This window comes from Pieris napi, chromosome 7, assembly GCF_905475465.1.
Source record: "Pieris napi chromosome 7, ilPieNapi1.2, whole genome shotgun sequence".
Taxonomy (NCBI): Eukaryota; Metazoa; Arthropoda; class Insecta; order Lepidoptera; family Pieridae; genus Pieris; species Pieris napi.
Window position 1 is genome coordinate 11,780,773 of NC_062240.1, and position 23,081 is coordinate 11,803,853.

The 23,081-nt window shown below is 34.5% G+C and overlaps 3 protein-coding genes across 5 annotated transcripts in view; 2 read left to right on the plus strand and 1 right to left on the minus strand.

The window, feature by feature from the left end:
* Window positions 1–140: 140 nt before the first annotated feature.
* LOC125050958 (isovaleryl-CoA dehydrogenase, mitochondrial) lies at window positions 141–8,679 on the plus strand. The gene is made up of 9 exons (XM_047651055.1): window positions 141–316; window positions 930–1,056; window positions 2,320–2,398; window positions 2,756–2,861; window positions 3,536–3,697; window positions 4,324–4,479; window positions 6,392–6,583; window positions 7,394–7,562; window positions 8,508–8,679. The coding sequence occupies exons 1-9, from the start codon at window positions 206–208 to the stop codon at window positions 8,639–8,641; spliced, it is 1,236 nt and encodes a 411-aa protein (XP_047507011.1). The 5' UTR covers window positions 141–205; the 3' UTR covers window positions 8,642–8,679.
* Window positions 8,680–11,477: 2,798 nt separating this feature from the next.
* On the minus strand, window positions 11,478–13,051 carry LOC125050959 (lysine-specific demethylase 8). The gene has a single exon (XM_047651057.1). The coding sequence runs from the start codon at window positions 12,847–12,849 to the stop codon at window positions 11,641–11,643; it is 1,209 nt and encodes a 402-aa protein (XP_047507013.1). The 5' UTR covers window positions 12,850–13,051; the 3' UTR covers window positions 11,478–11,640.
* Window positions 13,052–13,514: 463 nt separating this feature from the next.
* Window positions 13,515–23,081, plus strand: part of LOC125050920 (folliculin-interacting protein 2) — a 44,967-nt gene continuing 35,400 nt past the window's right edge. Inside the window, exons 1-3 of one of the 3 annotated variants that reach the window (XM_047651004.1) lie at window positions 13,515–13,761; window positions 14,752–14,932; window positions 20,606–20,718. In XM_047651004.1, the coding sequence (XP_047506960.1) occupies window positions 13,688–13,761; window positions 14,752–14,932; window positions 20,606–20,718 (368 nt within the window). In that variant the 5' untranslated portion in view covers window positions 13,515–13,687. Of the gene's footprint in view, window positions 13,762–14,004; window positions 14,286–14,751; window positions 14,933–20,591; window positions 20,719–23,081 lie in introns of those variants that run through there. The other 2 variants (XM_047651005.1, XM_047651006.1) reach the window with 2 other exon arrangements.

A 23,081-nucleotide genomic window follows, 5' to 3' on the forward strand; every position in this document is an offset into this window, starting at 1 on the left:
TATTAAAACTCTAACGAAAACCAGAATTATTTATCCAATTAAATACAGATACGAAACTGACCTTTATCATTTTAGCATTTAAATTTATCATTGTTTTCGTTGACATGCGATAATACGCTTAACTCTTACGTAATAAGAGTTTAATTGTTAATTTAATGTCAGCGATATCAGTTCATTAGAAGTCGTTTATAGGAAAAGTCGTGTTATGGCTCTCCGACTGTGTGTGAAACGGATTTTAAATACAAATAACAAACGATGCATGTCACATTACCCAATAGATGAACATATATTTGGACTGAGCGATGAACAAAAACAGGTAACGTGGTTTATTATTATATTTATTTATAATTGAACTTGGAACGTAATATTTTCCATTTGACCGTATTCAACGAAGAGCGGTTCGAATCTTCCATGACCAGTTAGTTTCTGGTCTGCTTGATCTCTTGGCGTTGCGTAGAGGTGTGAGGTCTCTCTGCATCTTCCATCGTATTTCCCATGGAGTGTTCAGAGGAGTGGGGTTGTATTAATACCTGCAGCTGAGTTTTATCAGCTGCCCAGTGAAGTATTTCCGAACCAAGTCGACTTAGAGTCTTTCAAGAAAAGAGCTCTGATCTTAAAAGGCTGGCAACGCACTTGTGAGCCTTCTGGCAATGTAAGTGTCCACGGGCGACGTTATCACTTAACATCAGGCGAGCGTTTGCCCCCCTGTTACACAAAAAAAAATCATCCAAGAAGAATTTACACATTTCATATTATGAATGAGACACACATACATATAATTATTTTGTAGACGAATATATAAACATAATATGTCTGTGTTGTTGTTTTCACTTTGCTCATTGCGATTTTATGCAGCTTTTGACAACTTGAATATATTTTGTTCTATTTTTTTTAAATAATCATAATTATAATTGTCTGTTCGTTTACAGCTAAGGCAAGTTGTATTTGACTTTGCACAAAAGGAATTAGCACCTAAAGCGGCTGAGATTGATAAGGAAAATAATTTCAAAGAGCTAAGAGAGTTCTGGAAAAAACTTGGCAGCCTTGGTTTACTTGGTAAGTATTCAATCGTTGTGATACTTAATATTATATCAATCTAGACTACATCTGTCTAAAATAGGCTGGTTTTCTGTCTATTTTTTTAAAGAACAGTGGGCTGAACTGGGTATCAGGCTCATCTGATGTTAAGTGATGGACTCCGCCCATGGACACTCTCAATGCCAGATGGCTCGCGAATTGCCGGCCTTTAAATATATATGATCTTCTACTACAATGGTACATGATAAAGACAAAACTAGAGCAATATTGATTTTATTCCACATTTGACAGGAGTAACACAGCAAGTGATTGACATAGAATTTCGTCTACTCTAACACAGACAATTCAGCAACTCTGCTAGATGACTCTGTCTTATATCTAGATTACATTAGATTAAATTTAGAATCGTTCAAAAATGTTTTCTTGTTTTCTATATCATGCTAGAAATGGGTCAGTTAGTACTATCAAGATCAAGTGTCTGCATGAAATACAACTTAGCCCATCTATCCCCCATCACCTCGTGGCATTGAAACGAAATAATTGTTTACTTCCTGCGACTTAAAAGATGTCCTCTGAATTTACGTACAGAGGTTTCGAATAGTACTACGTATTGCCGGAGTTAGGTATATGTGTGATTTCAAACGCAGAGTAAATACATCAACCTTTTAATAATTAAATAAGTAAGATAGCGACATATACAGCGCCAGATTTAGAGGTCTGGAGGGATCGGGGCAGCAAAGAAGTGGAAGCTCCCTGGTCCCAAATTTTTTCAAAAAAAAATTCTGTCGAGTTTTTAAATCAATAATTTTAGTGAAACCAATAAGTAGAATATTTTAGTATTTAACATATAAAAATATATCAAAAGAAAAGTTGTTTACTAGTCGAAATTTGAAACTGAATTGTATAATGTTCTATTGTGGAGGCCCCTCTTTTGAGGCCCCGGGGCCGTAGCCCCGAGTGCCCTCCCTTTCTTTTTCAATCGATTTTCAGTTGCACCTCTCTACTGTGAATATTGCATTCTCATGTATAGAAACCAAAGAAACTTTCGGAATCCTTTCACTCGAGTTACGTTTCACTAAAACATTTCGATAGATAAACGGGATAAGATTATCCCGTGATGGACAGATCTCAAGCATCGATATAACATTTCCTATTTTTTAAATGAATTTTAATCTATTTTAAATATTAAAAATCTTTGTAGTTATAATTATATCATGAGACAAGAGTTGCAGTATACTTTTTCAGGAGAATAAAAGTTTATGAATGGTTTAAAATTTATAGGTATAACTGCAAACCCTGATTATGGAGGTACGGGAGGAAAATATTCTGATCATTGTCTAATAATGGAAGAGTTATCGAGGTTTGTTTAATATCAGTATTTATGTAATATTTGTTTGGAAATATGATAACGGTTAAACTAACGTACTACTTCTACGACGATTTACTTAGGAGTCGTCAATTAATTTAAATGTAATTTTATGTTTATATCTACATTAATAACTACACCATATTTTGGTAAATAAAGGACTATTATAAGTATATATAAATAAGTAGCGGTACATCACTACAAAATTTAACTATCAGTTAACGATTCATCGATCATTAGGCCAGTATTAAACATGCCTAATCATATTCCAATTGAAGTGGTTGTGTACTAAGAGGCAGGTAATTAAATTATTTGTAATTACAATTATATTTATTTTATCTAAATTTTCAGAGCGAGCGGAGGGATCGCGTTATCATACGGAGCACACTCCAATCTGTGCGTCAATCAAATAAACAGAAATGGAACGCATGAACAGAAGAGCAAATATTTACCCAAGGTTTACCCATTATATATTTTTTATTAAAATTAGTGTAAATTATATACTTATCTAGTACGATTCAGTAGACTATTAAATGCTAATTTATATGTATGAAAACCGTGTAGAATTTGGCATACTGAAGACTGGACGGACGTGAGTTAAAAGTCAAAAGTTAGCGCAGTCTATATATATGTCTGCAGTCGTATTCTGGCGTATGTCAAAATCCCTGTTGCTTCAATACTTGGTTTAGCCAGTACAATTAATTTTAATACATAATCTATTTTGTCTAATCAATGTAATTTTAAAACACGAATAAATTGAGTTTTGTCTGTTAGACCGTATTAAATAAACATTATTCAACAACCAAGAATTCCGCATCCAATTCGGCGTTATTATGCATACTTGTTTGGAAAATTAAATATCCCACCTTATATGTGTAATAATCTATGAATTATTAACTATCTAATCTGCAATTCAAAATGTTTATTATCTACAGCCGGTAGCTTAAAATATGTATACATTTTGGCCTAAAGGTCTAGATACCAGGCCATAAACTCAAAAAAAAAAAATATGTATACGTTCGAAATTTAAAAAAAAACGGAGACTATGAAACTTTCGTGGTAGATGCGAGACTTAGAGCTAATACTACTACGGGACTAATTAATAAATAACACTAAATTATTCATTTACAGTTATGTTCAGGTGAACATATGGGTGCATTGGCTATGTCTGAGCCAGGAGCCGGTAGTGACGTAGTATCAATGAAGTTGCGAGCGGAGAAAAAGGGAGATTATTATGTTTTAAATGGGAACAAATTTTGGATAACGAATGGACCTGATGCTGATGTCTTAGTGGTAAGAGCTACGAAGGAATGTGTACTGTTGCTTGTTGCATTGTTTATAGTAAAGAATTTATTTATTTACACTTCGTTACGTTATACAAAATACATATAAATAAATACTGGTATTATTGTGAAAAAGCGTGGGGCGCTCTGTGCCATATTTTTCGTCTATCGAGCAACCCACGATTTTTCACAATAATACCAGTATTTTTTGTTCATTACCATTTTCAGCCTAAATTAGGAATTATTTTTCACTTTTTAGTTTGATGTGCTTTAAAAGCGTGTTTGTTAGTTTTTTTAAACTATATTTATTTTTTAGTTTATTTTTTTTTATTTTTTTTCGGATTATTGCATCGTCATCGATCTTTGAATGAATGTGCGCAAAGTTTGAATTAAATCTGTCCGTTAAAAGTGGGTCAAAATCGTGTCCGAAGGAGTCGGTTACATACATACATACATACATACAGGTGAAGCTAATATAAAGCAGGTGACACAAGTTATTAGGCAACTGGCGGCCTTATCGCTAACAGTCGTTTCTTCCAGGCAACCCTAGTATGGGACAGTAAAAAAGAAACACCTACATAGGGTAAAGTAGAAGAAGTGCATAAATTAATTAACTAAAAATAACATACGTTCTAGGTTTATGCCAGAACAGAATTGAACACGAAGCCACAACACGGAATCACTGCGTTTATAATCGAGAAAGGCTTCCCTGGATTCTCGACAGCGCAGAAATTAGATAAATTAGGAATGAGAGGATCCAATACAGGGGAATTAGTTTTTGAAGATTGTAAGGTATGTATGTGTTTCATTGTTGTAGCTTTTTAATTATTTAATCCAATTACTACTTAAAAATATTGGGTTTAAATAATAAAATAATATCTACCTAAATTGGTTAATCTATTATATATATATATATTGCGTACGCTCCTTCATCGTTCTGCGGTAAACATAGGGTTCCAATACGACTTTTTATAGAAGCCCATTAAAGTCGTCAAGGCTGTATATTGCCACTGTATACTGATTCAACTATATCAGAACCCAGGTTGGAGTAAATGTTAACGGAAATATTTATTAACCACATTATTATTCAATCCTTACAGTTATTACTACTACAATAGACCTACCTAGTAATACCTAATGGTAATTAAAAATATATATATACCAGCAGACCGGCCAAGTGTTGCTGTGGCTAAGGTTTTGGTTATATTACAATTTACATAGTAGTAAACTATTCATGGGAAACGGTAGGAGAACACCAGTCATGGGGACCACCATGCTTAATTGGTGGTTATGCCATTAAATTGTAGCTTATGTGAAACGTTGGTCCTTTCAACACAGCGCCATCTGTTAGAATTGTAACTATCAAATAATAAACAAATATTTTGCAATAAAATAATATTGCGGGTATAAATTGAGATGTAAGCTATCCAATCTTTTAAGTTAGATCAAACCGCACACGGTGTGCAAATTTGATTGAAATCAGTTCAGTAGTTTAGGAGTCCATAGCGGACAAACAACGTGACACGTAATTTATATATATTAAGATATATATATACCTAGATCTTATGACAAATAATATAACTAGGTCTTGTAAACTTAGTCAGAGTACTAACAAATAGGTCTACCTCCTCCTACACTCCTATATAAACGTTGTTAATTATCGTACCGTTCGCGTGACTGGAGTCGCAATAACCAAGTTGGAGTATGCGCGCGGTACATCCAAAGGTTGTGACTTCCGCCTGTAGACCTCCAGTCTTCTGAGGCATAGCTGGTCATAATATAACCCACCAAACCCAGAACAAATGGGGTCGGATCATAAGCAGATATAAAGAACTCCATACAGCCATTGAACAACATTGTTGATCAGCAACACTCGCTATGCAGACGCTAGCGGTGAAATAAAAAAATCATGCGTAAGGTTAGGGAGTGGACGGGAATTGCGACTGCGGAAGAGTTTCTGCGTCTGGCGCAGGACAAGACACGCTTGACAAGCCAACGTACAGTAGGGCACCAAAAGAAGACTGAAGTTGCGTTGGGTCCTTTTAGTAATAGCCCTTAGATGGGAAGGTAGTAACAATTTGAACCCCAATTATGGAGTTGTGGTTTTCTTTATATTTGTACAGTGACCACTTGTACGCTAAAGAAAAACATATAAGGGGATTGACATGTCTAAACATCCACGTGTGTTAGGCAATAATATGTAGGTACTATTAAGGGCCAATACACATACCTATACATATAAAGCATAAGAAAATATTGTATATTATTGAAGTGAAACTTCTTTATTTTGGGGTTGGAAAAGAATTTAGTGTAACATTTTTTCGTTACGCGTCACATTTTTCGGTTACGCGCCATGTTGCTTTTTGAAGTCAAACTTCTTTATCGGCGTTGGAATGAAAGTTCTTTATCGACGTATGGGAGAAATTTTGTAGCAAATCGTCACGTTTTTCGGTTACGCGCCATGTTGCTTTTTGAAGTCAAACTTCTTTATCGGCGTTAGAATGAATTTTTTATCGACGTATGGGAGAAATTTTGGAGCAAATCGTCACGTTTTTCGGTTACGCGCCATCTTTTTCTTGTCCCTACCACGGTTGATCCGAAGAGATTCATGATAAGGTCATAAAGAAGTTTCACTTCTTACGTGTGTAGGTACACCTAGTACACGCACACATTTTTTTTGATAATCATTTCATTCGGGTTTTAGGTTCCAGCGGAAAACATACTAGGCGAAGTGAATAAAGGTGTCTATGTTCTAATGTCTGGTTTGGATTTAGAACGGTTAGTTCTTGCCGGTGGACCGGTCGGCCTTATGCAAGCTGCTATTGATACTGCGTTCCATTATGCGCACACTAGAAAACAATTTGGAAAGAATATAGGAGAATTTCAGCTTCTACAGGTATATCGCCTTTTGAATTTTCAATGTATAGTAATAAAAGAAACCGATTTGTTTATTTTAACTCCATAAAACTTGTATTTTATTCCAAGTCCAGCGTGAATATACGGACACAATATTTAATAGCTTTGTGACAATCACGCATTGAAAAGAAAGTGCTGGATAAAAGCGTGTTGAATCACAATTTAAAATAATTTATTTTGAATTTAAATTTCATAGCCCTAACGCGAGCATGCGTTACCCATGTAAAATTGCGATTTGTTTTAATACAAGTAGGAAGGGATTTTTACAAAGTAGAACGAAGACTATTGTAGTAATTTACAAAAGTACTTACGTATCTTTAACATTAAAAATAAAATAAGCCTTTATTCGAGTACACCATAACTACAGTAAGTCCATGTCTTTTAAGTTTTACACTTGTACTCGACCGCCGATGGACCCATCTGCCATCACAAATGCGGCCAATGTGACCGGCCCATTTCCATTTTAGCCTTTTTGTATAAGTTACATCTTTTATTTTTGCATCTTGTTTTTTTATTTATCTTTAACATTATAGAGATACAAAGCCATAAGACCATGACCAAGTCAATTCATGTATCTTTTATTTCTATTTTATAAAAAAAAATCAGTTTCCCAAACCCAAAAAAATTTCATATGTTGATTGAACCTCCGTGGGACATACTCAGTTCTCAGCTTCTAAAATTACTGAGTAGAATTCAAGTATTTTTTTTTTTATATCTATGATCAAATAATGTGTGGTTGACCTTTTCTTTAATATCTACAAATGATATAAACTAATTCATAAATTTTCAGGGAAAGATGGCCGATATGTACACAACGTTAAGTGCCACTAGATGTTATCTTTACAATGTGGCTAAAGCTTGCGACGAAGGCCATGTAAATAGCAAGGACTGCGCCGGAGTTATTTTATACAGCGCTGAGAAGTCGACACAAATAGCATTAGACGCTATACAGATATTAGGTATTACATGTTTACATAATTTAAGTCACTGAGCCGATACTTTCCAATACGCTATCAGGGACATTGAATACACCCTTAAGACATTTTTAAGATAAGTAGGTGCCAGCCTTGTAAGGACTTTTCCACAGGGAATCTAACCCATATATTATTTATTATATATAATTCTTCTGTGAGTGTGTATGTCACTGAACTTCTCTCAAACGACTGGACCGATTTTGATGAAATTTTTTGTGTGTGTTCAAGGGGATCTGGGAATGGTTTAGATTCACAAATCAGCCCGGCAGGTGGCGCTGTAGTCGGTACTTTCATACTTTAATATCCTAATAGCTTGAAATATCATGCAGGACAACGTCTGTGGGGTCCACTAGTATATTATATATATGTGTATAGTTCCGACGGCAAGTCATAGACTCGCCTTAGCAATTGTTGCCTATGTAGTCTTCCGATCGACGTCTTGCGTCTAATAAACCCGAACGAACATACTAACAAACAACAACTGTTCTATACGTTGAACATATAGGAACCGTTGAGATATACATATTTATTTACTTCGTAATCTAACAGCTAACAAAAATTATATGTAATAACAAACAATTACACTAAAAATATAGCCAGAGATGCAATAAATAATATTTACATACAAAAAGGTTCAAAAGTTTCCAAAAGGGCACAAACAATGAAAATTATTCAATACATTTAACTAAGTGATACCTAATTTGGCTGTTGTGTGATGGTGTAAAAGTGAGGGTAAGTACGTAAAGGTGTGTATGTGGGGTGCGCATTATGCAGGTGATTTTGCGGCATGGATATTCCTAATACTCCTTTAAACCATATTCCGCGATGCTACAGGATTTAAATAGATTTCTACGGACTCTGGCTTGTGGAAAGTGAATTTATAAATAGTAAAAATCATGATTTTACTTAAAAAAAAAAATTATGTTTCAGGGGGTAACGGATATATTAATGACTACCCCACTGGCAGAATACTCAGAGATGCAAAGCTATATGAAATTGGTGCTGGTACATCTGAAATTAGAAGAATGCTTATAGGACGAGCATTGAACAACGAATATAAATAAAAAATGTATTCTTAAGAATAAATGTATTTTAAAATATTTTTTCTGCTTATTTATGGATTACAAATTACAATGTAAATAAAAACATTCTAGACAGTACAACTTAAACTTAGTGACTAGGTTATTTTGTAGGAGATGTAGGTGTTCGTGTGTATTTAGGAAACACAATTAAACTGTCCTGACACTTCTACCACTGTTTATTCATCAAACTAAACTAATATAATTTACATCAAGCGTAAGCAAAAATAAATATAACAGAAAAGATAATTAACAAAAGCGTAAGCGGAAAGATTAGCGAAGTAAAGCAAGCGTGTGTCTGCCGTGAGCGTGCGAGACGGACTGAGGACAGCGGGCGCGCGCGTCACTGCGCCGGCGATCATTCGAGGCTTCCTTTGTTCTCGCAAGTAGCGGGACTTCGTGCGCGCTCTGTCACTACTTCAGTAGGGCAACCGTAACGTGATATCCAGTTGCAAACGAGAGCTTTGGCGACTGTTTCAGCGGTAATATCTTGCAAGGGGATTGCCTCGGGCCATCTAGTGAATCTATCTACGGCGGTTAGACAATAACGGTAGCCATCCGAGAGAGGTAGTGGTCCGATGAGATCAATATGTACGTAGGTAAATCTACCGTTTGGTAGCTTGAAGTTGCCCATCTGTGGAGTTACATGCCTAGTGACCTTTGAACGTTGACATGGGTGACAGAGCTTGGTCCAATCGCGACAATCTTTGTTTACTCCTGGCCATACGTAACGCTGAGCCACTAGTTTTGCAGAAGCTTTAGCGCCAGGATGGCTAAGTGAGTGCAGGCTGTCGAAGACTTGTCTTCTGAACTCTTTTGGTACGTAAGGTCGTGGGTTTGGCGTGCTGTCGTCACAGTAAAGTTCCAGTTTTGTTCCAGGTACAGTTACTTTGACAAGTTTAAGCGAGGTTCCACTTTCTAGGAGTTGCCTTAGTTCTGGGTCTTTACCCTGTGAAATGGCCAAGTTCTTTGTTTCGACAGGTTGTACTATTTCCTCTATTCTTGAGAGAGTATCGGCAACTACATTATCCTTTCCTGATATGTGTTGGATGTCAGTTGTGAATTGAGCTATATAATCCAAATGCCGAAACTGGCGTGGTGAACACTTTTCTTTGTGACTTTGAAATGCGAAGCAGATTGGCTTGTGGTCTGTAAATACTGTGAAGTGCCTTGCTTCCACCAGGTGTCGGAAATGTTTTATTGATTCGTAAATCGCAAGTAGTTCTCTGTCATACGGCGAGTATTTCTTTTGCGATGGACTCAATTTACGGCTAAAGAAGGCGAGGGGTTGCCATTCCCCGTCTTTCTGCTGCTGTATAACACCACCGATTGCGACGTCGGATGCATCTGTGACCAACGCTAGTTTGGCGTCCATGTCTGGGTGCGCTAGGAGAGCTGCTTGGCATAGACTCTTCTTGCAGTCTTCGTATGCCTGGAGTGCTTCTCCGGTGACGTTTATGGGGTGATTGCCTTTTATGGATCCAGTAAGTAAGCTATGCAATGGCGTCTGGAACGAGGCAGCGTTTTTGATAAAACGACGGTAGAAATTAATCATCCCCAAAAATCTCCTTAACTCTCGAACAGTTTTCGGGGTGGGGTAGTCCTTTATCACTTTGACTTTGGTATCTAGTGGTCTGATACCTTTGCTAGATACGCTACAGCCGAGGAACGTTACCTCTTGTGCCCCAAAAACACACTTGGATGTGTTTATGACCATACCGTACTCCTTCAATCGCTCGAAGAGGAGGCGTAAGTGACGGTAATGTGTCTCCTCGTCAGGGGAGGATATCAGAAAATCGTCTAAATATGTGTAGCAAAAGTTCAGGTTTTGAGTCATTTCATCTACAAATCTTTGAAACGTTTGACCTGCGTTTCTTAGGCCAAACGTCATATAAGGAAACTCGTACATTCCGAAGGGCGTGGTTATGGCCGTTTTCGGAATATCCTCGGGACTTACTGGAATTTGATTATACGCCTTGATTAAATCGATTTTTGAGAAGATTCGGCAGCCAGCTATGTTCTGGGTGAAGTCCTGGATGTGCCGGATAGGATATCGATCGGGAATCGTCCGTGCGTTTAACATCCTGTAATCGCCGCATGGTCGCCATCCGTTGTCCTTTTTTGCGGCGAGGTGAAGGGGCGACGACCATGGGCTCTCTGACGGTCGTGCTGTCCCTATTCTCAGCATTTCTTCGAATTCCTGTTTTGCAATCTTCAGTTTGTCTGGGGCAAGTCTTCTTGGAGTGCAATATACGTATCGTATATTGCACTCCAAGAAGACTTGCCACGTCGGGGTCACCAATGTAGGAGATGTAGGTGTTCGTGTGTATTTAGGAAACACAATTAAACTGTCCTGACACTTCTACCACTGTTTATTCATCAAACTAAACTAATATAATTTACATCAAGCGTAAGCAAAAATAAATATAACAGAAAAGATAATTAACAAAAGCGTAAGCGGAAAGATTAGCGAAGTAAAGCAAGCGTGTGTCTGCCGTGAGCGTGCGAGACGGACTGAGGACAGCGGGCGCGCGCGTCACTGCGCCGGCGATCATTCGAGGCTTCCTTTGTTCTCGCAAGTAGCGGGACTTCGTGCGCGCTCACTCGGTGCGACACGACACGAGGACGATCCGACAATGCTCGGGGACTCGACGATACGGCCATATAGAAATAATATGTTTGTTGGATGTATGTTATGTTATGTGTTATTATGCATGTCCAATATTTGTGTAATTAGTATGTAAAGTATTTATATATTATATTATTGTATTTATATAGTGGTTAGTTTTATTAAATGTATCGTGGCTACGCCACAATTTCTTAGATTTAAGCTGTCATAAATTAATTATGTACCTTCGACCTTGATTCATTTATAAAGTGTAGAAGAATACGGGCCTCTTCAAGAATATGGGCAGTTCCTTCAACATCACTATATAGAGTTTACACTGTATTTTCATGGGCGGCTGTGACAACCAATTAAAGTGCTATGTCCACCAAAAACTGACTGAAAAACTAATAGAAAGTGACTCAACAAAGTGCCACCATTTTGGTGGTATGAACAACATTTGTCCAGGTTTTAATACACAATAATAAGCTTTAGCATCTTGGTATTTAGGATACTTGTTCAAATCAGGACTCCTAGGATCTACTCTTGCCGTATTATCAAGAAGTTCACTTTCATAAGGATATAAATTTTCTGAGTCCTTCGGAGAAAATAGGTAAACTCTTTTTTCACCTACAACTTGAGCCAGCAAATTTTTGGTTGGATCATGATGCAAAGGTGACACGGTACCCTTTGGTCCATACCATGCCATAATATTGACACCATCGTCTGTTTCTGCAAAACTACAATATTCAGGCTCTATTATATCTTCATGTAGCTCTGGAATTTGCGCAAACAATGGATACTGCGCTAGATAACCTGTTGCTCCCTTATTTTGGTAAATATATGTTTCAATAAATTCCTTCATAGTTATTAGTTTTTGTGTCCACTCAGAGTCAGTATATTCCTTACCAATTTCTATAGAAATTGTTCGTAAACCAGCTAGTTTTATAAAATAATTGCTGTCAGTCCACTTGGACAAAGCCGGCCAGTGAGTCATACATTCTTCTAAAATTACAGGCTTCTCTTGCATTATATAGTCTGTATAAAATCTTTCCATACTAGGACATTTTATTAAATCTATATTAATAACACCTTCAGGGATAACAGTACAGCTTACACTTTCTTTTGACTTTAAATTACCATTTTCAATAGCAATATCATTTTGCAAAATAAATGGATTTAATATTGAGGCACACTTTTGTAGTAATTGTGGTTCATTATGAATTAAACTTCCAAACATTATTCCAAAGTCAATAGTTTCTAATAAATCCTTTATAACTGAGTCAGTAAGTTCAGAATAATTGTCTAGAAGTGCTATCAATTTAAGGTATGTTGCTATAGTTATTGTTTGCCTTAAAAATAATCTCACATCTTTCCAGTTGCCTATGTTTATATTTTCATACATATAATCAATCACACCTTGTATTATAACAATAGAATCTCTAGATTTTAATGATTTATTACCTTGAAGAAAACCTTCTAATACAGAGTAAGAAGCCTGATCCAATTCTGAGACACAATCGAGCGAAGCAACTACTTTTGGCATAAAAGCAAATATCATTTCTCGAATTTTTAAAGATTTAGACATTGTTAATAATGTTAATAAATAATGATAAACTGAAACCAATACAAATAAATTGTATTGTCCGACTTGTCACCTGGAATAGGATACAAATGTTTATTGAAATATACTATGACTGTAGTTATAAGTTATAATTTAATTTTTTCCAATATCAATATTAATAAAATATGTAAAATAATTTCTTTAATGTTTACCTTTTGATACTAAGAACTGTCAAAAGTTTCTCGGCATATTATGATAAATGACAAACTGTCAGAGAATTAAAGCCATCGTCATTCTGATGATGATGATATATCCCTAATGGGAAACGCAAAGGACTTTATACAGTTATCGCCGTGCTTACATCGAACACATAATATGTTTTATTTAATATATGATAAGACAGTATTCGAACGCTCGTAATTATATGTTACACTGGCATATATGGCATAATATACATTTTTTTAATTTCTGATACGCCTGTTATGTATAAAAGGACAATTAATGCCTAATGGTAGTGGGCAAACCACAACAATCTTAAATATCGTTTAGCCATTATGAATTAACAACATCATTCGACCATACCGCCTAGTCTTTCGGTAGCAATTAATTAGCAAATTTAAATTCATCCTGCCCGCTACACCCATTTCATGGTCTGTGGAAAATCACATGACTTCAACGTGACCTGTCACACCGGGCATGTAATATCAGCTGTCGAGTGTCATGAATTCTTATTTTTATTTACAATGTTAGGGTTTTCGTAGATGGAAATAACTTTAATTTTAAGATTTTTAAAACGTATTTCTCATAATGACGAAGTATAAACCTATAGTAGAAGATGTTGTGAAATGTAGCGTGTGACGTAATGGCTTTATTAGAAAAGATCTTTGTTACAAGATATCGAAAACAAAACAATGACAATCGGAACTTAAGAAGCAGGTAAGAGTCCTACATTAAATTTATTATGTTCTTTTGGGTTTGTGTAATTGCGCACATAACAACCCATCGTCGTAATCTTCGTCTGTGGCTTCGGAAATATTTTCTTGTAATGACAACCAATCCATTCAGTGTCAGATTCTACAATAGCCTGCGATTCACACTTCACGGTTAGCGAGTGGTCGGAAAGGGAGGCAGAAAACATGTGATAAGTGTGGTTAGTGCGGGGGGGACGTGTGACTGTGGGCGAGTGCTCGTTCAGTGATCACGTCAGTCGTCATAGCGGAAGGGGTACGGCCGCTTCTCAATCAATGTTTACTTATTATTTACACGCGAGCCAGTACGATAGCACATTCCATACAATTCGGCCGATTACCTATTGTCACCTCTTCATCGGAGTGCATTTAGTGAAACTCCTATTGCATTTCCTGTATAAGTGCATGTGTGTATCTATCAGTACTTGTATGTAACACTAGGAAACAGCTGTGAGATTATTGTAAACGACTATGTATTAAGATGATATTGAGGTAATTTAACTAGTTAAAACACAAATGTTGCTATTTTAAAATTTACCAATAGTCCGGCTATTCTCTCTATGCTCACTTAAGTATGGTGACAAGTAGATTTTAGATTTGGAACATATTACAAGAAGTAGAACATAGATATTGCACATATTTATATACAATTGAATTATGTGGTAAATATTAAACACTGCAACACTGAAATGTAGGTTTAAAGCACATGACTTGTATTGTGCAAGAGAAAGTTAAGTTGTATACTGTTGTATACTTATATACATTGAATATACTTTCTTAATACTTAATACAACAAAAAAATGTTAAAGCTTGACATAATATGATTTACACATTATTGTATCAGTTGTTATTTCTTCCTATATTTATACTTTTGAATAATTATTCTATTCCCAGGCCTACTTGTGTAAAGTGAAATAGTTTTATAGTGGTGGTGTAAAAATGAGTGTTTTTTTAATAGATCTTGTGAAGGAGCTATAGAGCAAGTGCGTTTACTGCTATATAAAGAGTGTGATAAGAGAGGGAAAAAAGTATTATTTGATTCATCAACAATAGAGAAATTATCAGCAAATAAAAATGACAAACCTGAGAGTGGCACTATACCCTGCATTTTGGAAGTGTCAGAGGGCTACACATATTTGGTAAGTAATTTTTTATTGCCTTATAATATGTATAAAATAATTAAAACTTCAGATTTTCCATGTTGACAACCCATAATTATTTCTGAGAAATGAAGTTTTAATGCTTAATTTTGTAACAAATATGAATGAGTCAGTTTAATATTTTATTATTATTATTATATAATATATACATATTTAATAACTGATTGCTTTTAGTGTAGAATATGTCCCTGAGAAATAACTAATTATATTTAACTTTAAGAAATATATTATTATTATACTTAAATGTCATAATTTTGGGATATTTAATTTGTTTAAAAAAATACAATTTTAATTCTAGGATCGTAACTTAGTTTAAAAATAATATATAAATAGCTAACAAATTTTTTTTCCGAATTCCGTAATTTTTAAAATTTAATCATAGTTTTTATTAACTATAAATTTAGTAAGAAAATATTTATATAATTCAGATTTCCTATGCAACCATATCAACATGACATGTCTTAAGAATCTCATCTCTTTACAAACACTAGCAGTTCTATTAGATTTACTATTGTGTAACTAGCCATTATTATCGGTAATATTCAAACTAATCGAACTATGTATTTATAAAATATATATTTTTTTAATTGAAAATAATTTAAATTTAAATTGCTACTATTTTAGTCTGTGGATATCGCATTAACTGTTACGCCATAAAAATAACATACAATTGATCGTCACGAGACTCAATTCACAGTTTATTCGCACTACTCGTGTCTATATTTAGACCACTTTAGATGTTAGTCTTTTTGATTACAACGTAAATAGTGCTCACTTGGGGACTGTAATTTTAGCTTCATTCATATTAATGAATGTAGCTCGCTATACTAATGCATAGGCATTTATTAATTTTAATTGATGACTTCATATTCTTAAGACAAGCTGAATCTGCTTGAGCTTAAATTTAAATTATTGTCGAAATTGTAACGAATTTGACGATTATTTAAATGGTTAATGATAAAATATTTGAAATTTATGGCTGCTAAAACTAAAACTTGGCGATTAAAAAGAGTGGCGGAGAGTTCATTGCCAGTTCTTCTTGTCCGCTCGACGCTCTTGACTTGCGAACCTGTAGTAAATGTAAATTTAGAATCAATTTAACATCTTTTCTGTTGACGTTTATAAGTGTACTTGGTTACCTATGTGAATAAAGTTATTTTGAGTTTCATATCTAATTAAGGCTACTTCATTTATCAAAGGTTGTGTCGAATTCAGGAGCTAGACTATTCGTAGACTTGCCTAAAACACTAGACAACTTAGTAAATAAACACGCGGGCTTTGCGATTCAAAACCGGTTTTGATAATTCATCTCGACTCACGTGATGCGTGTTTGAAACGATGAACTGTGATATTTTATGCGGCTGCTAAGGTTAACGTAATGTCCGCATTTATTATTGGCTTAGCCGGACTTTCTAATTATAACTTTGATTATTTGTCTGTTAAACAAAATAAATAATCTTGTCATAAGTTTGTGGATTTCTATTAAGAACGGCAACGAACTCATTGATAGTATACATAGGCTGTATCTTTAATGGCTAAGCACGTTTGCCCATATTTAAAAAAAGAACACGCAGAATCTGTCCTAAACTCTACTACTTAAAATCTAAGTTCCACAATAGCGTCGCTAATATAATTTTTTTTATATATAATTCTATTGTACGTGTGTATATTGAACTCTTAAACGGCCTGACCGATTTGAATGAAAATTTTTGTATGCGTCTGGGTGGTTTTAGATTCACAAATAAGCCAAGCAGATCGCGCTGCAGACGGTACTTTCATACTTTGTTTAATATCCTAATCGCTTGAAATATCATGCAGGACAGTCTGTCAGGTCCGCTAGTATATATAGTTACTAGTAGACTCGGCCAAGCGTTGCTATGGCTAAGATTTTTGTTATATTACATAGTAGTAAACTATTCAAGAGAAACGGCAGGAGAACACCAATCCATCATGCTTTTTTGGTGGTTATGCCATTAAATTGTAGCTTATGTGAAACGTTGGTAATTATTTTGATAAGGATCAATACCTAGGTACGAATAAAGAGCCTTTTCTAGCGGTGGTATTTTAATAAAAAAAAATTAATAAAAGGACGCTTAATGTGACGTAACTATAAAAGATAGAGACATGCTGTCGAGACATTTTTTATAGATAGTGATGTGTCCTGAAAAATTGTAATAAATCATTCAAATCATCTATCATTAATAGTTTTCGCAGCGCACGCGATTGAAGGAAGTTTTTTGTTTATTTTTTACACCTTGGGTTAGATTATTTAAGTTTATGTAAGCAACCCTAATTTTTTTGAAAATGAAACATAGCCTATGTCAATCGGGAATAGTGTAGCTTGTCAACGGTGAAATAATTTTTGAAATCGGTCCAGTAGTTTCGGAGCCTATTCATTGCAAACAAACAAAAAATCAAATCTTTCCTCTTTATAATATTAGTACGTACAGATAAAAATATATATACATTTTCGTGATAAATATGTTAGTCTCTTTCACAGATTATTTTTTTGATTGATCTATCGAAATCGGTCCAGTGTAACAATTGGTGAAGTATTTTTTAAATTAAAGAAGCACAATTTGATTTTTGGAAAAATTGTTTAGGCTTTCACAGGCTGACCTTGGCGAGTTCAGGGTTAGCAATGCAAATGCTAGGACATTTTAAAATACGGGTTAACACAACGACATCATTACTATGAGAAGAACAATATTAGAACAAGATTGTTTTACTATGAGCTGTCTTGAGTGTCAAGTTGGGGTTATGGAAAGTGAAAGTTGTTCCAGTATTACAAAGTTAATAGAACCTAAATTAATTTTATTAATGCACTATAAAAAAAAATAGGAACTCATTTACCCCGTCATTAAAACTGACAGTACTGATCTGTCTCTTTTCATCAGAGCGTTTTAATTTGATAGAAAGAGACGAAGTACAATTACACTGATTTTGTTTTTATAAGAAGAATCGGAATTGGATTTACACTCTTGTCTCTGGTCTATAGAAGTTGTGGAATACGTTCCAGACTACATAGGTACGATTGGCTTCCTCTCTTACCTCTTTTAAAAGTCTTCTAACCATATACTTAATAATAATACTAACAATAATAATAATTACATTTTATTTTATGTAGGGTAATTCCGGGGGAGTTGGCCCTATAGTAACTATAAAACTGTATTATAAAGGAATTATGATGAATAAAACAGTGAGTTCGTATAGAACATAAACTTTATTTATTATTCTTATCCAATATTAACGATACATCACTTTAGACAACGCTAACAATTTAATTTTAAACTTTAAAAAAAACTAGGACTGGCCATCTCTCACCGAGTGCCCGGGGGAGATGGCCATATTTTTTACCTTTCCCGTTACCCTTGAGATCTTTTAACTCCTTTTTTTTCTTATTGCCGCAGTGAGAACACATGTCATCAAACTCGGTGCAATTTTCGTGCACCCAGAGCAGACAAATATTGCATTGTATCCAATCTTCAAATCTTCATTCTAGAAATATATCAGAGATTATATAGGCGGATTTTTGTGACATATAAACCACTGAACCTGGAGGCAGCCCATCTTCTTTCATCTATTTTATTGAATATTAAAAATAAATTTAAATTTGGATATACAATTTTATGGCTATCTCTCACAACAAAGTCAAATTACTTACTTTTCCTATTTTTTTTGCAAAACAATTCACTGTTACTTGTTGCCGGTGCCGACATGAATGGAAATAAATAAAAAGTATTGACATCTATGAATTAATACTCGAACTTTTTTCTATTGGCCATCTCTCCCGTACGGCCATCTCCCCCGGCATTACCCTATATTTACTTATTAATGAAGCGTAAGATGATTTTAGATTAATATTGATAATTGTATATCTTTCAGTTACTTGTAAATATTTTTGTTGATTTAATGATGCACTTTACCCTTAGTATTTATTTTTTTAGTAACTATTAAGTTACCTGGAAAATATCGCTTGTTAGCGTTAGGGCCGCCCATTGCATCCCTAAAAATGTATGTTTCTTGTTGAAGTTATACTTCTTTAGGCGCGTTATGAAAAATTTATGAAAGTGAAATTTTACGATGCGCGGGCACTGTGACACAAAATTAACAGAATGAAGTTGCCCACGGAAGATGCTACGGCATTGGACATAATTTAAAAACAACATTCGAATAATAATAGGATTTATGTTACACTTAATGTAAGAGAATAATAATAAATATTTATTTATTTAATTTTTCAAATGTAAACTGAACTTTATTGACTATAATGACTCCTTTTCCAGTCTTTGATTATTTAATTGTAATTATTTATTTGCATGCAATCATAAACCATTTTTAATAATGCCAAAGAAGTATAACTTCTTACGCGCGTACATAAGTACACGCACCCTTTTTTATTTTTATTTGTAATGTAACGAAGTAAAAATCAATATATAGATAAAAATACGGTATGTAGGAACTTAACAACGTAAGAAAAATCGTATATAAACAATACTGCATCGTTTGCAAATTGTTTGAAAGTTAAACGACCAGTGTTAACGATCTCTTATAAGGTCAAGGGAACTTGTAAATCAAAGTTCGAGATTTCTATGACATCATTCGATATAATACTATTAGTTGATGTAATATTCATTGTTTAAGTATGAGCTTTAATGTATGTGAAAGAAAAAGCTTAATCGTGCTTAGTTTATTTAAAAAACACAAAAGAATACTTTTATTCTAAAACATGTATTTTAAAGAAAGCATTGGCAGGTGCCTATCTCGTACCTAATCCGCTGTTTGGCTGCTTAACGAAAGTTTCTGGTATTTTTATTTTATCTTGTACTGACCCGGCAAACGTTTTGCCATGTATATTATTTCTAGGAAACATTGTTTTAGTTCAATAAAAGTATATCTACTATAATAAAAAAGGGGTTGATCGTAGACGGGTGACAATTAAGGGTTGTATGTATTTTTGTATGTTGTATCATAAAAAAATAAAAACAAAAAGTTTTGTCTAAAAATTAAAAATAAAAATTTAGGGGACCACCCTTAACATTTAGGGAGATGAAAAATTGACGTTGTCCAATTCTCAGACTTACTGAATATGCATAAAAAAATTTATGAGAATCGGTCGAGCCTTTCCGGAGGAGTATGGGAACGAACATTGTGACACGAGAATTTTATATATTAGATTTTTGAGAGCTTTGCTTACGTAATAATTTCTCTGTCATCTTTTAAAACTCTTCTGTATAATCATTTCTTAACCTTATCCTATCCTCATCAATCGTGACTTGTATAATTCTTATGTTTTCTTTTACATCACTATTCGTCGTTCATGAATTTGTAAGATTAGCTTTTAAGTTTTTAGTCTGTTATTAATATTTATATAACATTTGGTTCTGCACTTCTCGCACGCATCATGTTTCTTTTTTTTTTTTAGTTTTTCTCTTTTCTCTTTAACTAGGGTTGCCTGGAAGAGATCGCTTGTTAGCGATAAGGCCGCCCGTTGCATCCCTTATAATGTTCCCTTGTGTTTCTTTTATTTGCAACGAAGTGTAAATAAATAAATAATACTTGAACGGCCCCATATAACGAAATAAAGATGTCTCTAATATATTCGCGTTTGTCTGAGATTTTTTTTATTAAAATTTAGTTTTCCCCTTTTAGTATAAAGGCCCGGCAACTGATGCGGGCTTACTCGGTGAGATGATGTTCGGAGCTGTGGCCATGAACTGCAAGAGTGTCTCATTGAAAATTCACATCATGGATGACCCTAAAAGGTTTGTATTACTTGATTTATTAATTTGACATTACGCTCTAGCTTTAACTTAAGACTAATAAGTAATTTAAAAGTAACCTAATTTACTAATAAGGACTTACACTCTCTATTAAGTTAAAGACATTCTGTTCTTACTTACGATTCTGACATAATAGTTATTACGTTAGAGAAATAATTATCTTTTATAGGTTTTTTGGAGAGCAGTGTTGGCCTAGTGGCTACAGCGTTCGACTCTCTTCCCTGAGCTCGTAGGTTCGATCCCCGGCTGTGCACCAATGGACTTTCTTTCTAGATGCGCTTTTAACACGGTGAAGGAAAACATCGTGAGGAAACTGGCTTGCCTTAGACCCAAAAAGACGACGGCGTGCGTCAGGCACAGGAGGATCATCTACTCGCCTAGTAGATTCACAAATGATCATGACACAAATACAGAAATCTGAGGCCCAGACCAGAGCGTTGTAGCGCCAATGATTTTTTTTTTTTAGGTTTTTTAACTAACCGATATATAGACTGTTGTGTCCGTAACAAAAATGAATAACAACGATATAAGTATTAATTATTAATAACATTGGTATCTGGGGGAGTGCCCCTGCCAAATTTAGAAAAAGCGTAACGGCCGTACTATGCTTTTCTCGAGACTGTTAGGGCTTTTTTGATTATAACTTTACGGTTTTATTATTTAATTGCAGACCCTAATACTTAATAGAGCTCTTCAAATTTTTTATAGACTTTCCATATATCTCCGACACTATTTACATCTTTATATGTTCGCAGAGTGAGTTGTATATTTTTTTTCGATATTATCGTATTGGCTTACATTATTCTTAGCATAAGCTAAGAAGCTAAGTATTACAGTACTGTAAGGATAATGTATGTATTTTTGTGAATAATTATCGCAAATGTAATGTCTGTACTTATTAAATTATAGATACACAATTGGTACTTGCAGGAAACCAAAGTCATTAATAGATTGTCTTAACGTAATAATATTATCCTTCAAATGCTTATCGTGTTGCAGTGGTTTGACCTTGTAATAATTATTATTAATTGATTAGTAGATTAATAATAATTATAATTATCAACAGATTTCTGTTTAATTTTCGTATTCTTACGTTAGTTTCATAGCGTGTCTTTTAACAGCAATTTTCACTAATGAGTTCTGGGATCTATGATATACTTGATATACACTTACTTTGCGTTTTTTGTCTTTTTATATAAAATACCATAATTTTAAAACTTATTGAGGTAATGTAATTTAAAAGTATTGATAAAAGTGTTTAAAGAATTCCGAACATTTGGTACTTTTAGTATACAATGAATCTCCGGATACATACTACATACCATTTAAACTAAAGAATTCCGAACATTTGCTACTTATAGTAGATTCATTGTATATACATATGTATATACAATGAATCCCTGGATACTACATACCATTTAAACATGCCAGAAACAATATTTTTTTCTTGGTTTTTACGACGATTGAATAAAGTGATTAAATCAAGTTTTAACATGAGGCCTTATTATTTATAACGTAGGGTATAGGTAGTATATATTTATTTCATGGTAAAAACATCGTAACAACATATACGTTGCTTATATCTTTAATACGGGTTTTAAGGGGAGTCTAGTTTCGGTTAAGATCCGAAATGAGACTTGGTGTGAACTATGACTATATACCCCCCCAGGTGCCTCGTTTCTTGTAAAAACAAACTCCTTGCCCCCCCCCCCCCATCTTCCCTAACCAGTTTAATATGGGTTCAATTTAGCAGCAGTTAAACAGGCCCTCCAATAAATAGGCCGCATCTCACTTACCATCAGGTTGTGGCCAAACGTCTCTCCAGTTCTGTATCAAAAATAAAATATAATCTTAACTTTATTAAACTGATTAATTGTTTGATTCAAATCGTTCACAAAGATTGATTGTCGAGGAATGCATAATCTAACATTATACTATGTCAGAATTTTACGTGTTAAACCGGGATATAGTTATAATAATTTATGTATTGTAATTACAAGTAATTATAGTTACGAGAATCCTCGCTAACTAAGTATTTTTATTTACCAACACAATGTGAAAGGCGAATTGTGCAAGAAGCACGTGTTGTTCATGGACGTTGCAAAATATGTTTAAGAATTGTCCTTCGTTTTCACTTGGCTTCGTACTTAGTTTACGACTTCTTGTGCTATCCTTTATTTATATCCTTGCTAGCTGCCCCCACGAAATTCGTTTCTCCTTAAATGTGATTTTTATTGGCCTACCTTTTTAGTACATACCAACGTTCTCAAAATTTTCCATCATTTTGCTATGCTACCCCAGAGACTGATCGGTTTTCTGGAAATAAAACTTTTTAGGTTTTTCTG